At 38.8% G+C, this 17,737-nt stretch overlaps 1 protein-coding gene across 1 annotated transcript in view; it reads right to left on the bottom strand.

The window, feature by feature from the left end:
• The window catches only part of loxhd1b (lipoxygenase homology PLAT domains 1b), a 40,874-nt gene extending 24,481 nt beyond the window's left edge, over window positions 1-16,393 (bottom strand). The window contains 13 exon segments of the mRNA XM_086257961.1: window positions 16-102; window positions 206-366; window positions 1,042-1,177; window positions 1,262-1,402; window positions 2,630-2,739; window positions 3,058-3,181; window positions 4,957-5,105; window positions 5,231-5,329; window positions 5,469-5,653; window positions 5,745-5,825; window positions 6,252-6,366; window positions 7,928-8,042; window positions 16,124-16,393. Of these exon segments, the coding sequence (XP_086114087.1) occupies window positions 16-102; window positions 206-366; window positions 1,042-1,177; window positions 1,262-1,402; window positions 2,630-2,739; window positions 3,058-3,181; window positions 4,957-5,105; window positions 5,231-5,329; window positions 5,469-5,653; window positions 5,745-5,825; window positions 6,252-6,366; window positions 7,928-8,042; window positions 16,124-16,393 (1,773 nt within the window).
• Window positions 16,394-17,737: the final 1,344 nt, after the last annotated feature.

Raw genomic sequence — 17,737 nt, 5'->3', positions numbered from 1 at the left:
TTGAGAAATTCTCACCTTGCTTAGATGCCATCCTCCAAAAGGATTCCTCTTTTCATGCCAGATACGGAGTTTGGTCAGTTTTCCCAAATCAGAAAGTTCAACCTGTGATTTTAAGTCAAGGTAAAAGTAGTTTATTACTGTGTGCAGCCTCAATATCTGATGTGCTGATACTAATGTGCGTAGCACTGAATTGTAGGATACTTACCATAAATCTGTCAACTTGTCCTTGTTCAAAATTGTCTGTTTTGTTGTCCAGCCTGATCTCGTCTGACTTGCCCTTTTCTCCGTACACCTGGAATGAGATATCAGCATCGGTTCCTGCGCTGGGCAGGTCCGACGTCCAGATCCACAGCGACCAGGGATGCTCTGAGGAAAAGTGAACTCAAATCATCATCTTAAATTAGGACTGCCATAGCTTTTCATACCTCAGAAACTAATGGTGTCCCACTTTCATCATCATAATTTGTTTGTCACTGTGACTAAGAGCTCATCCATTCTCCCTGATTGCTTTGGCAGAGTGAAATAAAGTATGCTTTACACATTTGAGGGCAGTAGGAACACGAAGTCTCTGGAAGGATTTTTTGACAAGAGCTTAAAGATGTCAGGGGAGCAGCAGAAAATGCATTTTTGCTCATTAAAAATCTTCTCAGGACGGAAACTACCATTTTGAGGTGATTGCAGCAGACAGCTCCCAACTGTGATTTTTTGTGATTGTGAATGGGCATGAAGCCGGGCAGTGAAGGAATGCCCACTTTACAAATTTATGTCGAAATAATAAACTTCTGCTGTTTATGTTTGTCAACCAGAAGAAAACTAAGATAATACATAACAAATGCAATCAGCGGTTACATGTCTTCAAAATAGATATTGGACTTAATTTCACTGGCAATTTCACACAAAGCAGAATAAAGACAGGCTGCCTACTGCGTCAGTATGCAAATTTGTGTTAGTTCATTTACTGAGTGGTTCAGGAAATAAACGTGGAAATGACAGCATTAGCTGCCACCGCTGACTAGCCGTAATTACTGACATTCAGCTCACTTTTCTGTCTCTTCTGCCTGAGTGAGACCATCTCGTAGAGCTCTCGCTCTATCAGCCCATCTCCCTCCTTTTCATCCAGCCATTTACTGCATGGGAAAGTCTGCTCTATTCCGGTGAATGGGCAGTAAACCACAACCTGCAAAGAACGCAAGTTCTGTTAAACTATTTAATTGAAAATGAACACATTTTAATGCATTTAAGGGTGCTTGTGGAAATGTACCTTCTCGCAGTACCACCCAGTACTAAGCCCTCTGTTGTCGTGTCCAATGGTGACTCTGCTCAGGGGACTGAGGAGTGCAGCAAGCTCGACATTAAAGATGTCTGTTAAGTCCCGTTCAAACTTTCCTCCTTCCAAAAAGACCTTGATTAAGCACAACAGGGAAAAGTTTAAGTCTGGTTTGTCCACAAAGAAAGGAAGAAATACTCCTATATATTTGTTTAATATGTGCATTGACGGACTAATCCTGGTCAAAAATGACTCCATGATTCCTCACAAGGTTCCTGGAGGCCAAGGTAATGTCATCCAGAGTTGGTATCTGGTTAGATACCATATTTCCAAGATTTAAATAAATATACATAAAATGGTCACACTGATTACACAAAAAGTACATTTATTACAAAAATACATAAAAATGAAAGTGATGAACTTTTAACATTAAGAGGCAACCTTGGTAAACTGGCAAACGTGACCAAAAAAAGTTCTTTAAATCCTACAATGCCAAAGAATTTATAGAATAAATAAAATGTGCTGCCTGGGAGGAAAAAGGGGTTTGCTCTCTGTATGGCTGTGGCAGCTATAGAGAGTAAAATCAACCATAGTGGATTCATCTGTAATTAATTCGTGCTTAGGTGGGGATGGTTTGAGTGACAAAAGAAGAGTGAAAGCGGTGAGGCAGCACCTCAGCTAATTGGAGCCACTTGACTGGACCAGTCTCTCAACTCAAGTCTTCAAAATGATCCCTCTTTTATATCTACTTTAGATTCAGGTAGTCGCAAAAAAATGGGACTAAATCAGAATAAAAAGTGCCCTGCATTAGACCAGAAAATCATTGAGTTAAAGAAAAACACCTGCAGAGACCCACTGAAGTTAAGGCCACTTTTAACAACTCTGTTTTCAAATGAATCAAGTTTAAGGCAAAAGTTTAATAAGGAAGATCTGCATTGACTCATCTGCCTAGATTCTTGGGTGTTTGGGCTGCTAGTCTATTCTGTCAAACTCAGTTCTGTCATCATCACTCTGGTCCAATTATATTCTTGCCCGCCTTCTGCGAGTCAGTCGGCCTCTGTTCTGTGCTTTAAACCTCAGCGCTCTTATGTCATTCTGTTTTTCAGACTCCACCTTCAATTCATCCTGGCCCGACAGAGATCCTTATCAAGTCTCCACAGGTCCTGTCCTACTTCCTACCACAGTTGGACTCTGCTCTGAGATCTGGCTTCATTGGTGTCTAATTGCCAAAAACTTTATTTATTTCAATAAATCATGCTCAGTTCCTTAAAACGATCTCTCCTCCTGGAAATGAAAATAATGATTCCTGCAACACTTATTAGTAAAATGCTTTCTGTCCTGTGTCTTGTATTTCCTCTTTACCTTCCCACTGTTCTTCAAGCCTTTCGTGCCGTGCATCACAATGTGGATTTTGGAGTTGGTCCCGGCACCCCGCATGTTTCCTGTCACAATCTGGACATTGTACACAATACCTGATGGATACAGTTACATGTTAGCTTATCACAGGTAGTGCCAGTGGGTCGCCATGGTTCACAGCACCCGTACTCCCAAGGATATGAGCAGGACCAGATAACCCAGATCTAAACAATAGTAGTCTGATCCAAGAAGTAATGCTTACACAGCTTTCTGGCAGGGTTAGTCTGCAGTTATTCATTAATAGTTAATAATTAATTAAAACTGAGGGAAACTATTTTGTAAGACAGCTCCGAATTGTCAACTATCCTTGAAGCTGCCATCGTGTAAACCAGTTGAATTTTCTCAGGCTTAAAAACCAATTTTCCAAATATCACCTGTGGGCTGACTCCCTCCAACCAAAACATCCCTCTGGATCTTCCCATCATCCTCATCGATGGCAAACCAGCGGCTGATGGGGAATTCATACACTAGTTTGTTTCCAAGATCATCTACTATCACCTGTAGAAAAAAACTGCAATATTCAGTACAACTGGTCACACCAGAAACTACAAATATCAAAAAACCTAAATAAAATGAGATAGTGGTGCTTCATCTTCTCATGTGCTTGCTCGGTACAGGTCACATTAGTGCAATGCTATGATCAGTCTTACAGAGAAAGTTGCAGTAGAAGGATGAAATGAGGCAGAGCAGTCCGAGTTTCAAATTACAGTTTCTTAATTAAAGGCTGGAAAGCTGACTGAGCACATTTGTCTGCTGCTGAGGTGAAACATGCAAGATTGTCATTCAGTATCCACTTAGTGGCTGTTCCTTTCCTAGAGTGCTGAATATGATGTTGACTGTTTTATTCATATGTGTTTTGCATGCGCAGGTTTCCTTTTTAGCATCCATTTTGTCTTTATGCTCTAGGCAAGAACTTAATCTAGGAGGACTGGACTGCTCTTTTTATGGCACCAGTGTTTTTGTTGTGTGTGCAACTTGCACCGCAATCCTTAGACATGTGTTTTTATATGATATATATATAGATATTTGTATCAGCTTTACGTATTTCTTCCCCTAAGCTTTAGGGGATTAGTCTTGGTTAGTCTTGGGGGCATGGTGCACAATTAGTATTACTTCACCTGTATTCTCACTAGCTATTCCTCCCTTTTATGTTGTAGACTAAAAATCATTATTAGCTTTTATTAAGTAAGCATGCTCATATGTATCAGCGTATATTTGTCATTTGTCAATATATTGGTAATATAACAGCTGATAAATGTACATTTATGAAGCAAAGAAGAATACCACAAACACAACAACCAGCTAATCTGACCAGAATTGAACTTGAACTTTTTGGAACAATAAAAAAAAAGATGACTTTTAACTGCACTGTCATATTATTTTAGTAAGGACTCATAATTAACTTCACATAACAAATGTTATGGAAATATGTTTGTGTTTCATGTGTCTTAAAATGTTTTTGATAAAATAGATAAATCACCAAATATCGGTATCGGTCTTAAAACATCCGCAGTTATTTTATATGTGCTCGCTATCTTAGATTTGATTATGAATGTATTTTTGATATTTTCTGATAAACTGTAATAAAATGTCCATTTTTTTATTTAACACTGAATTATTGTATATTGCTTATAGAGGTTTCAGTAGCAATGACAAAAACAAAGCTAGCCTCAAATAAATGCTCAGAATCTTTTAGTCCAGAATTTATCTCAGTGTAATAAGTAATTTAGTGGCTGCACAAAACACATTTGAAATGCAAATAGAATATGACTCAGTAACATTGTCACTACTGATCTTTGGTGTCAGCCTGTGCTGCAGTAACCAACAAATCTACCGACTCGTCTGTCTGTTTGCTGTAAGGCAATCTCTTAATGGGGCATGGTGTCCCTTTACACAGCAGGTAGAATGAAGACATGCGTGTTTCGCGTGTCTGTTTGAATGAACTCATCTCTCACTGTATGTGTTGGAGGTGCAGGGACGCTGGTCTCGGATGAGACGGCCGACAGGAAACAAGAAGATCGCATGTCTTAAGTACGACTGCAGAAGCAGGGCAGCGGCACAGCAAGACTCTTTTGTTTCAAGATAATGTACAGTAAAATCCTTAATGTATTATATAACAAATGAAAGTCATTTTTCATTAACAATGCAAACTGACAAAGGGGCATATCTTTTGACCATTAGAATCATGTCAACATCATTTTATTTTACAGACTCATAGGGGAACAGTCTTGTAAACAATACCTGTCCTGTCTGTTTATGTGCCTGTTTCTTACCTTCTCCACAAACCATCCTGCTGAGGAGCCTTTGTTATTATGTCCAATGGTGATCTTTCTAATTTTGCCCAAGTTCGGTGCCTCGATGGTGAATTTGTCCTCTGTGCCCTTTTCAAAGTTATTTTTGTCGTTGTCAAGTCGCCTCTCCCCTAAAATAGAATCAATGAATAAATAAATAAATTATAGCAAACATATTATAGTTTCATTTATTCATTATAGTTTCATTAAAGTGCTTCTTTCAAACTTAAGTGACCAGATATGCTGCACGTGTTACCTGTATCTCCAAACTCCCCAAAGATGTTAATAAAGACATCTGCATCTGTGCCACTTCCTTTTACATCTGCAGTGAAAACACTCACAACAAATTTATTATCTGGAAAATTAAGAAAAAGTACAAAAAAGTCACAATTTTTGCAGAGTTTAAAGACAAACCTGATATATAAACTTCTTAAAAGCATGTCAGCTGCTAATGCCAACCAGATACTTAGAGGGTTTTATCTATGCATACATACATTTGGGTATGTCCATGGGGTCTATGCTGCCCAGCAGGTCTCTGATGTAAAGGCCATCTCCCTCTACCTTACTGAGCCAGTTATTACAAGCAAAATAGAACCTCAGATGAGGTCGAATCACATCCGTTACCACGACTCTGTCCAAGAACCAGCTGGGATTAAGGCCAGTGTTGTCATGCTCAATCCTGGAGAAACAGAAACATGTGGATAAATTACATGTTCCTGATCAAAAAAAAATGGTTAAGGGTGTTAAAAAATATCTCATGTCTAACAAACCGTATCTTTTTCAAGGATCCAACATTGTGAGTTCTAATTCTGAACACATCTGTTTTGGCCCTTTCGAATGCTGTGCAACTCCTGAAATACCAAAAAAGGTTAAAATTCAGAAGTCACCTGAACGTCATCCTCTTTTGACACATCATACTATTCACTAAAAAATAAATACAAACTAATCAGAAGTAAAAATGTAAATCTAGGAGAATAATTACCAAAGTCATGCAAACTTTGAAAAAATCATGCAGTAAATGGTGCCACCAATAACCACAGCACAATCTGATGGCTAAGCTGTCACAGCAATTTTTTAACACAACAATAAATACATACTTCTTTTCTGTGCTGTGAAAGAGGAGGAAAGACATCGTTTTAGTTCATATAGAAAATAAATACTGAAATGACATAGGGTTTATTTTGAACTGGAGGCTCTTAGAGTAATCACTCTTTGCTGTTTATACGCTTGCAGACAAGCTTACATCTAAACTCCACTAATCTTTAAAGGTGACTTACTTGCTAGCCAGGTGGACTTTGGGTGTGATGCCATAATCTCCAAAAAGAGTAATAAACACATTGGCATCAGTGCCTGCTCCTCTCTCATCACCAGTGATGGCAACCACCTCGTACACTACAGGGTTCAAAAAGAAGAGAACAATAAAACCAAGTAAAGTGTGAAGATGCATTAAGGTATTGTGGTAAACATAAATACATACATACTAGGTGACAGTGTGCATTTGTGTTTTAGTACTTCTGGCCTTCTGAAACTTATCGTAAGCTTAATTTATTCAAACCCACACAGATGTTCCCAGTTATGTTTTCAGATAAGACAATAGGTTGCCAAATTTAATGCACTAATTCAAAAGTTTCTCACAGATACTTTGAAGCTTAAATATTTTATATAGGATAGTCACTGTATCCAATTAGATGATTATGAAGCAATAAGTATTGCTTTGAACTGGTCAAAAAGAAATATCATACTGGGCAAGTAAGCCAAGAATAATACTAGTGGCCACATGTCTGACCGTTTGCTATGAATTGTTAAGATGTGTCCTTTTTTTTGGACTATATGAGGCATGGAGTTATCCACTGTGACACACTATCCAAGATAAAACATACAAATCTTATGATTATTGCTTATTTTTCTCTCAAAATTGTCCATCATTTTGGTTGGTTATCATTGGAACCAGGTATAATGAAGATCTATTCAAGTGATGTGTTTATCTGATGAAGTTGAAGGTGTTTTAAATCTAGATTTCCATTTCTTATGTTTACTAATAGAATTGTTGGGGAGGGCTTGAGCTAATCCTTAGACAAAAAGGGGTACGGAACGAGCAGGTTACTCTACGTTCTCACATCCACACCTTCAGCCAGTTCAGGATCACCAATTAACCCAACAAGCATGTCTTTGAACTGTGGGAGGAAACAGGAGCACCCAGAGGACAGGCACAACTAAGAGCTGCTATCATGACATGTAACTGGTTAACCTGAGTTTTACTTAGATTATGAAAAAATATTTAATGATGAAACAACACACAAGTCGAATACATGACAAGATTTAAGCTTAATTGTTCTTCAAATGACTTTTGATTCCACTCCACTACATCTAAATTAAATTGCTAAAACGAAACAAATCTCAAATATATATCTTTATATTTCTTACTTCTTGAAACAATAAGATTTATTTATATAATTAAATACTTTAAAGATAAACCTAAAATCCATCCATCCATTTTCTTTCACTTCTTTTGCTTGAATGTGAGTGTGAATAGCCGTCTAAACACTCAAATAAAGTGCTAACATTTAAAGTTTACAATATCGTGGTGCATTTCATTGTGTTTCTTTGTTTTTGTAAGATGATGTTTCTTTTTGTTAAGTTCAGTGTGACTTTGCTTTGGGTTGTTGTGGACTGGGATGGACGTGAAACCACCCCACGTAAAGATTAACGACATTATGTTCACTACGCCACTATGTCCATCCGCCTCATGAACATTAAACTAAGGCAGCGACACTGCTAGAGACAGTGAGACTCCTGAAACTGCAAAGATCCACCTGTCCTCTGGGTGTCGAATAACTTTCCTGAAGCAGAACTGACATTATATTGTCCTTGATTCTCCTGAATATACATATTTTACACCTGCTGCTCCCTCATCTTGAATTCTGCATTTTACAAGAGATGAAAAAAAGTTTACCTTTCTTTTTGTGATACTCATCCTCGTAGTTCTCCACTTTTTCCGGCTCGTAGGTACGAAGCTCTTTCTCATAGATTTCAACATAATTTTCAATCTTCTTCTTCTTGCCTTTTGTCTTCTTGGTGTCTTCATCACTGTCTCCCTTTACTGAACCTTTCTTCTTCTTGTCTTTCTTTTTCTTTTTCCCTTCCTCTTCTTCAGGGTCCTCCTCTTTCTTGGATTTTTTGTCCTTTGATCCCATCTTTGACTGAAGACTTCTTCTTTGTGGTTTCAATCACATCAGGAAACTTTTCTCCTCTCGTGCTACCCTTGGTTCTGCTGTCATTAACTTCATTATTGTTGCTGAATACTCTTTTGTCTTCTTAACCTGATTTTCCTTTTTTTTCTAGATGCTCCTCATATCAGACCCTGATTAGTCAGAATTACATCCTGCTTCATCCTTGTCCTTCTTCTTCTTCAGTCTCCTTTGACTCACTCATCTACTCATCTGGTGAAAAACCTGTTAGGTTTCCTCCACTGCTCTCTGACTTCTTTTTTCTTTTTTGTAGACATCTTAATTTATTTAATACCTTGTAACCGTAGCCAATTCCTGTGGCTGAAACTTGATTAAACTGACCCGTGACAGCACAGGAATGACCCACTGCTAGGACAAGTCTGACTCAGAGTTTACACAGTTTCTTAGTAGGTGGCTGGGGATTATCCTCTTTATTCATGACCTCATGAGAAATGATGAAGTAACCTGAGCAGAGCATAGGGCAGGTTCCCTCCCAGAATGGAGACCTGCTAGAAAAGTCCCTACAGATCAACGGCAGCAAGTAAATAAATGAAATGACTGATACATGTTAAATATGCGTCAGGTCACTAACCCTGTGAGTATTACATGACTGGTATTATATTACAGCCTGTTATTAAAATATAAACAACATTTTATGGTTATGTGTTATTCAACAGTAAAACAGATGTTGACTGTTTCGCATGTGCAGGTTTCTTTTTTAGCATCCAGATTCTGTTTTCTCTTTATGCTCTAAAACAGTAAAACAAAATATGAACAGAGTATTTTTAATTAATTTTTTTAATTAATTTTTAATTAAGGATTTTTTGTTCTATTATATTATCAACTAACTGCTGAACATTACACAAATTATTGAGTTTGTTAGACAATCATAATTTTTTGTACAAACCTTAAAATAACAGGCTTAATCAGTTGTTTTTAGCTAATGTTGGTTTCTCTAATATGTGCAAGTTATTGATATATTTGACATGCAAACATCCTAAACATCAAACATCCTAAACTTTTAAATATCCTGCCAAATTCGGACTTCATATAATCGAGTGGAAAGTAATTCTTTCTCTCTAAAGTGTAATGTATTAGAAGTAACATGTAGTAATAGAAACGTCCTAAGCTAATGTAGGCCATTTAAAAAAAATAAAAGTTTTAAATTGATATTAAAAACAGATACTGCAATGGGAAAAAAACTGTTTTGTACGTGTAGTTCTAATTGCAACCAGCAGAGGGAGATATTTACGTTTGGATCAGCGTTCAAAGTGTGCTTTTTGTGTTTGCACCCACTCAGCAGAGGATGACCATTGCTTTTGTCATCCAGACTGACTTATCAAAAGGAGCTTATCCCAGCTGGTTTTAATAAATGAAGTTAAAATCACAATGTGCTTCAAACTGCTTGTAATAAGTAAAACAATATCTGTAATGAAAATTTAGTTTTAAACAAACTGGAAAAAGAATCTGTTCACTGCAACATAAGCAGTTAAAAAAAAAAAGCTTCATCCTGTATTCATTTTCTGTCTGGGCAAATGTTTTTTCTCCATTTTCAGCAATGTTTCCTTTGGCTGTACAGCAGACATATTCCCTTACACGATGGGCTCAGCCACAATGAAAGCTCTTCCTCTTCCATGTCCTCATCTTCCTCCTTCTGTTTCCCCCCGCCTTCTTCCCCCAACATCTCATTCTCTTGATGCAGTTCTGATTCTTTTCAAAATAGTTAAACTCACTCGAATTACCTAAATGTTAATGTTTGCATCTGTGAAACAGGCACATTAGCGTTTCATTGCAGCAGTTACGTTGTAACTTACGATCATAGCCTTATTTAAACGGTTTCACATTCTGTGATTTGGGCCACTGAACGTGTCTAATTTTACAGCTAATGTTCAATTTGCTCACCTAATTTTCCTCATTAGTTGATGACTATGCAATCACAGCTTACACACACAAAAAATAACAGTTAAACTGTTTCTGCAGATGTATGTTGTCACTTCAGTGGCTAGACTATAACATTAGTTTGTTGAGACAGCTGTTTATTGACTGAATAAACACCAGTAAAATAAACAAAATGCATGTTAAAAGAGAAGAGAGATAATTGAGACCCACTCCCTCGCTGTGTAGTCTCTCAGTTGGAAAGCTGTTGGGTAAGGAGGCTGTTTATAAGATCCATATCAGTGAAGGATCCAGGAAAAGGAGTTCACGATGACAGTCCTGACAACCTTAACAAGCTCACGGCACTAAATCAATACAGATTTCTTTCGAATTCATTGAGAGAGGAAGAAGTTTACGCTACAGAGGAGCAGATCAGCTGTCATCTGTGTCCACAGGGGCCAAATACTGGACATCAAACTCAGCATTTATCTGAAATGTCTTTGAACATAGATTCAAAGAGTTTGAATCTCAGAGCTTAGTACAGCAGTCAGCCAATTACTATTGCTGCTTGTTCACTGGAGTCAACTAAAGGTCACTCATATTATAGTTGTTCTTGTTCAAGAAGCTGCCGGTTGGCTTATCCAGATAGAGGATGTGTGGATCTGTATGTATAGGTGAGGAAGGTTGTCTGTCTCTCTGTGTTAGCCCGGTGATGGACTGGCAACTTTCAGAGTGTACCCTGCATCTTGTACAGTGTCAGCTGGGATAGGCTCCAGGTAGCCTGGGATGCTAGTTTGATTCAATGAGCAAGACTCCCCTCATAAGTAAATTCACTACCTTGTTGTCAAACTTCATACAAAATGTGAGGCAACGTTAATATCATTGGGTTTTAAAAACTGGGAAAAAAGAAAAGTGACATTATACAGCAAATTAATAGAAAATTTCAGGTGTGGAGCAAAAAACCCCATAATAAGTAAATAACTACTGATTCGAAACAATATGACTTTAGTAAAATCCATTTGCCCTAAGCAAGGGGATAAAAAGAGTCAACCATGAATGCACCCCCAGACATGGAGATTTGACCATGTCGTGACCGGTAGGAAAATCCTGTAATCTACTGCTCAACAGCAACAAAAATAAGGGAATGGTTGCTGACATTAGAAAAAATGTGACAAAGACAAACTGTTTGTATCAGATGAGCTGAGGCAGACCTGAGGTGGAGCAGAAGAAAAGCTTTATGTTCTTGAGAATCCATATCCAAGAGAATCTGCTGCGGTCATCCTCGGGTAAGAAAGCCCAGAAATGACTTTACTTCTTAATTAAATGTAGGCTTGGTCTTAGAATTTTTGAAGTTCTTCCTAAACTTAAAGAGAAGCAATTGAAAGCATCTCAACTGTGATGTGCACACCACACCAAACTAACAAGCTTCAGTTATACCTGTGAGGTGAGGTGTGCAGAGTGGAGCCTCCAATCGGGCACTTTTTAAAAATGTATTTAGTATTCTTTAGTTAGTAGCAAAATGGAGTTATATCGTGGGAAAAAACATTTTGTTATGTAGTAAAAAAACAAATAAGGTGTGCAATTTATGCTTGTTTAAATATTTCCTTAATCATTCCAGTGTTTGAACTGGCATTTAAATGATTAAAATCCTGAAAATAATGTAATTTTTGATTGTTCTGATATGGACTCAAGTTGATTAACTGGTTTATGAAAAGCAACAAAACAAAAAACAAAAAACAATTGTTATATGAGGATTTAATGGCAGATTTTTTGTGTACATTTTTGTCCACGAAGATGTCAAAAGAGTGTAAAATTTGAGGAGGGCACAAGGGTTAAGGATTCCACAGAAGTTTTATGATGAATATTTGTGACTTTTTTATTATTTTATAAGTGATTAAAACTGTCTTACTGATCTTACTTAATTTTAAGTGGTTGCCATTTGTGTAACGCAGGTCGCTACTTAAGAAAACAGCTTAATCTATTTAAACAATTTAGAGTCTATGAACCCAAGAATCACAAGAGTCTGTGATATCCTTGACGTTTGTGTCTTTAAAAGATGAGGGTAGTTAAAAAAAGCAAACAGAGCATCTTTCCTCTCTGCACATCCACGACACCCTGATTCATTATCAGCTTTTGGAAATGAACTGATTGACCCTGATTTATTTTAGAGATATAAACATCAAGAAGAAATGTAAACTCTTGTGGGAGTCTGAAATCCTCCTGTAAGTGATGTTGACTTCAGATCCTTTCGTAGCCTGTAGATTATAAGCTTAATTGGTTTCCCAAACTTCAAATGTTTATTTTCTATCCCATCCAGAAGGAGATTCGTGATAACACAGCCATGGCTTCGCGACACAGAAGACACTCCGCAAAGTCATTCAAAACAAACACACTGGAGGGTTTGTGGGTTCACGCAGGATGCTCAGGAGGAAATGAAGAGGAAATCGACTTCCACAGAAGGATACGTGAGGAACACAGCACTGTCATGTTGCTCGGTCAGCTACCTCAGTCCATGACTGTGGTCGTGTTATGTTGTGACAAGGGGATCAGATTGTGGTGAAACCTAAACACTGATTTATTTGACAAGGACAAGGTGATTGGTTCGTTCTCAGAGCAACTTGTTTGTGTGGCGGTTTTGCAACAGGGAAAGAGGTCACAGCTTGTGCTGATAGTATTATGACTGGGGCCGACAGGTGAAATAAGGAGAGATGAGAATGAAAACCAAAGTTAAAGGTGTCATGTTGGCAAGCAAGCCGGAAAGCCCTTTTGTGCTCAGGAGGGTACAAAACAACACTGTGCAATGGTAAAGCACCTAAAACATCACAATCGTGTGACGGCATGCTTTCATGGAAATTTAGAGGCAATCGGTGGTGCTACTTGATACTTTGGGCTTCCTTAAAGCAGCGATTAAACTTGCCCTTCTTTCAAAATGGAGGTGACATCCTGTAATATTTTCAGAGAATACGTTTAATAGTTTCACCTTTTAGTAAAAAGAAATTACATTAACAATGAACTAAATCCCTAATCTAGCTAATGTAGACATCAGGAAATTACAGGCTTTCTCTCCTTTTTAGAAATGCAGCCCTGTGGTGATGGTGACGAAGAAGAGGTCATCACAAGCCTTTCACTTTTCTGATCCCAATTTATTTTACTCTTCCACAGATAAAGCCAGAAACCTCCCGATACAACTACTAAAACGAATACCAATTTGTCGGCTCACCTGAAGTGGCAGCAATCATTGTTGAGAGCTCGTATAATTACCCATCTGGTGCTTTACTAAATTCATTTTAGCAATCAATTCTACTTCGTGCTTAATCACTAACTGTCATTTTGTCTGCAACAATTAATGCCTCTGCACACTCACAGTCCACCCACATAGATGTTCTTGTTTAAAGTGGCCAATATTTTTATAGTAATGTAGCCCATATTCCTCATTTCTCTGGGGGTAGCGTTGCCCAGTCTCTGTGGGCTGCGGTTGAACATTAGACTACAGTTTCACTTAAAAATATCTTTAATGATAAACATCAACAAAGCGGGACGGTGTGCATGATACACAGTATATGTGGAAAATGATGAAGTGCTGCACTGCTAATGTACCGATAATGAAATACTTTAATATGCAATGAATTCAATTCTGTAGTCATTAAGTCATAACCCTGCACAACTTAATATTGAGCATAACATGCTAAAAGCTAAAGTTTATCAAATGCTAGTTTGAAGACAACGTAACAGTTTAAAAGGATTAAAGGTTGATGGAGCACTTCAGTGGGTTTATTTTAACTTCAGAGTGTTTACATTTGAAAAGTCTTTCACTGACTTGACTTATTCTTTTGTTATTCAGCGCTCTGTGCATTACATTTTAACCCAGCTGTGGCCCTTTGCATGCTTTATCCGTCAGTTCACGCCCCTGAGAAATAATGTTTCCCACTCCTGGTCTAAAGTCATCAGTGGCACCAAAGCAGCATTCAGCAGCATGTTTGGATGTTAGCAAGTAAACAAACTGAATACTTATTATTAATTATGAACACAGTCACAGTATCTGAGGACACCAGATGCAAGCATTTGTGATAAAAACTGACTTAACTTCAACTGATTTGATTAATGATACCGTTCTACAGCATTTCCTCTATTTTTGCATTGTCTTCACTGACAGACAGACAGAAACAAACAAACAAACCCCAAATAACTCAGTTGTCATGGTTACATCAGATCTCCTTCCTCTTGACCATCTGCACACAGATCAAATATAAACTTAAAAGTGGGATTTATGACAGAAATTGGGCGAGAACATTTTTGAGTACAACTCACATCAGGTTTTATTTTCTCTTTTACAATCCCACTTAGTATCACAATGCAAGCTTCAATCAGCTAGAGTAATCGAGGACAGCAGTAGACCTGTATATGATTGATACTTTTCACAAAAGGTCATTGGAAAGGTCCATCCATCTTCCTCCGCTTATCTGGGGCCGGGTCGTGGGAGCAGCAGCCTACGCAGAGAAGCCCAGACCTCCCTCTCCTCCACCTCCTGCAGCTTGTCTGGGGGAACACCAAGGCTTTCCTAGGACAGCCGACAGATATAATTTCTCCAGCATATCCTGGGTCTGCCCCGGGGTCTCCTCCCGATGGGGCATGCCCGGAACACTTCACCCAGGAAGTGCCCAGGAGGCATCCGCATGAGATGCCTGAACCACCTCAACTGGCTCCTTTCGATATGGAGAAGCAGCGGCTCTGAGCCCCTCCCGGATGGCCGAACTCCTCACTTTATCTCTTAGGGAGAGGCCAGCCACCCTTGAGGAAACTCAATTCCAAATTCAAATTTTATTTGTCACATACACAGTCATACACAGTACGATATGCAGTGAAATGCTTAGACAGCTGCTCGTGACCTAAAATAAAAGACTATGAATAGGATAGGAAATAAATATGAAAATTTAAATAAAGGGTAAATTTAACTAGGAAAGAATAAAATAAAATACAAAAATTAAAGTTAAAAATAAAATAACTGTACAACAGAATACAAAATATAGAAAATATATAAGAATATATGAAGAAATATAGAACAATAAGAGCAGCTGTACGAGTAATAAATGGTAATGAAAGAAATGTAATGTCCAGGGTTTTGCAATCCACATATTTAAGTGACTTGTGATAGAGTGATTTGATTTAATGACCACACAGTGTAGTTGTGCAGTGGCCACTAGTGTAAACAAATGTCCAGTGTGTGTGTAAAAACCATATGTGTGGGTCAGTACTATGTGGTGGTGTGATTGAGAGACAGTATCGCCTGTGGAAAGAAGCTCCTCCTCAGTCTCTCTGTGTTGGTCTTCAGGGAGCGGAATCGCTTTCCTGACCTCAACAGAGAGAACAGTCCATTGTTGGGATGGCTGAGGTCCTTCGTGATATTCCTGGCCTTGGTCCAGCAGCGCCTGCTGTAGATTGAGTCATATGTGTACAAAGAGTACAGCAGGGGGCTCAGAACACACCCCTGGGGCGCTCCAGTGCTGAGAGTGATGGAGGCTGAGACATGTCTGCCCATCCTTACTGCCTGTGGTCTGCCAGTTAGGAAGTTGGAGATCCACTGACACATAGATGAGCTGAGTCCCAGGTGCTCCAGCTTGGTGGTGAGTGTGGAGGGAATTATGGTATTAAATGCAGAGCTGTAGTCGATGAAGAGCATTTTAACATAATTCCCTTTTCTAGTGTCCAGGTGAGTGAGTGATGTGTGGAGGAGATGAGAGATGGCATCGTCTGTGGAACGATTTGGACGGTAAGCGAACTGTAGTGGGTCCAGTGTGTCTGGTAGTGAAGAAATGATGAAGTCTCTGACCAGGCGTTCAAAGCACTTCATCACTACTGAGGTGAGGGCTACAGGGCGATAGTCATTGAGAGAAGCAGGGTGGGGTTTCTTCGGGACAGGAACAATGATGGACTCTTTGAAGCATGTGGGGATCACCGACTGAGATAAAGAGATGTTGAATATCTCAGTGAACACAGGTGCTAGCTGGTTCCACCGCTTATATCTGTGATCTCGTTCTTTCGGTCACTACCCACAGCTCATGACCATAGATGAGGGTAGGGATGTAGATCGACCAGTAAATCACGAGCTTCGCTTTCACACTCAGCTCTGCCTTCAACACAACGAATCGGTACAGCGTCTGCATCACTGCAGCCGCAGCACCAATCCACCTGTTGATCTCCCACTCCCTTCTCGCATCACTCATGAATAAGACCCCGAGATACTTAAATTCCTCCATTTGGGACAGTAACTCATCCCTGACCTGCAGTGGGCATTCCACACTTTTCCAGCTGAGGACCATGGCCTCAGATTTGGAGGTGCTGATTCACATTCCCACCACTTCACATTCGGTTGCGAACTGTTCCAGTGCGAGCTGAAGGCATTCACCCAATGAATCCAACAGAACCACAGCATCCACGATAAGCAGAGACGATTCTGAATCCGCCCAAGTGGAAGCCTTCCACCACTTGGATACTCCTAGAAATTCTGTCCATAAAAATTATGAACAGAATCAGTGACAAAGAAAAGGTAGCCAACTTAACCGGTATTTGTACACATATAACTAGTCCTCTAAACAACTTCAAACATCTGAGAATGAAATCAGGTGGTGCTGCTGGTTTATTTGATAGCTATTAACTGTAGTAGTAAGCTAAATGTTAAGCCACTTCATAACATTCATATGAAGAAAGGTATTCATTTAACTTTATCTTTTAGTTTTGGGTTGCCCCAAAGTAATTGTCTTTTATTGAAAACTGTTCCAAATATTTGAAAAAATTATCACAAGTATGTTTTCATACTCTGAGCCAGGGGTGCCCAATCCCGGTCCTCGAGAGCTACTATCCTGCAGCTTTTAGATGCATCCCTACTCCAACACAGCTGAATCAAATGGTTTGATCTCTTCAGCATGCCATCATGTTTGGCAAAGGCCTGATAACAAGCCATTCATTTGATTCAGGTGTGTGGGAACAAGGATGCATCTAAAAGCTGCAGGACGGTAGCTCTCGAGGACCAGGATTGGGCACCCCTGCTCTGAGCAGTTTGTGACTTGACCAGCAGAAACAAGAAGAATGTGGAGTTGTCAGCGTCAAAGCCCAGACAGAAAGACATCCTGGTCTTTGAAGATAAGCTTTAGTATCTATTTCAAACTTCTACTTAATCAACATCTTTCAACCTTCAGTCTGGGCTTCCTGTTATTTTTCAGCATTTAAGATACGGGTACTTCAAGGAGATTACTTTCTCAGGGTGAGATGTGGCTTTTACGAAAGAAAATGATGGTGTTTTGTATTTATTAGATCTTACAGAGGTGAGTGTCAGAAAAAGAGGTGTACCAAAGAGAAGGTCATGGAGCAGGAATACACATTTTTCCATTTTTCCAATGTAATGTCAAATATTTGGTCTTTCACAACTTAAATTATTAACCAAAAACCCCTTTATGCATCATTTAAAGTGCTGTAAATAAGTGTTGAGGTTCAGGGTGGAAAAGTAAAGTGAAAAAAAAAAACTGTCCAGCAAAGCGAGCAGCTTGGTAAATACTAATTTATAAAATGTTAATAAATTCTGTAAATAAATTATTTACTTCAAAATGAAATCATCATGCTTAACATAATAGTTAGTATGAATTCTATGATGTGTGACTCAATCTGTT

This window comes from Aulonocara sp. 'chitande type north' Nkhata Bay, linkage group LG12 (genome assembly GCF_057382095.1).
Source record: "Aulonocara sp. 'chitande type north' Nkhata Bay isolate Kocher_YH1m ecotype deep benthic linkage group LG12, A_spYH_male_GT1.1, whole genome shotgun sequence".
In the NCBI taxonomy this organism is placed as follows: Eukaryota; Metazoa; Chordata; class Actinopteri; order Cichliformes; family Cichlidae; genus Aulonocara; species Aulonocara sp. 'chitande type north' Nkhata Bay.
This window is presented reverse-complemented; position numbering and strand designations above follow the sequence as displayed.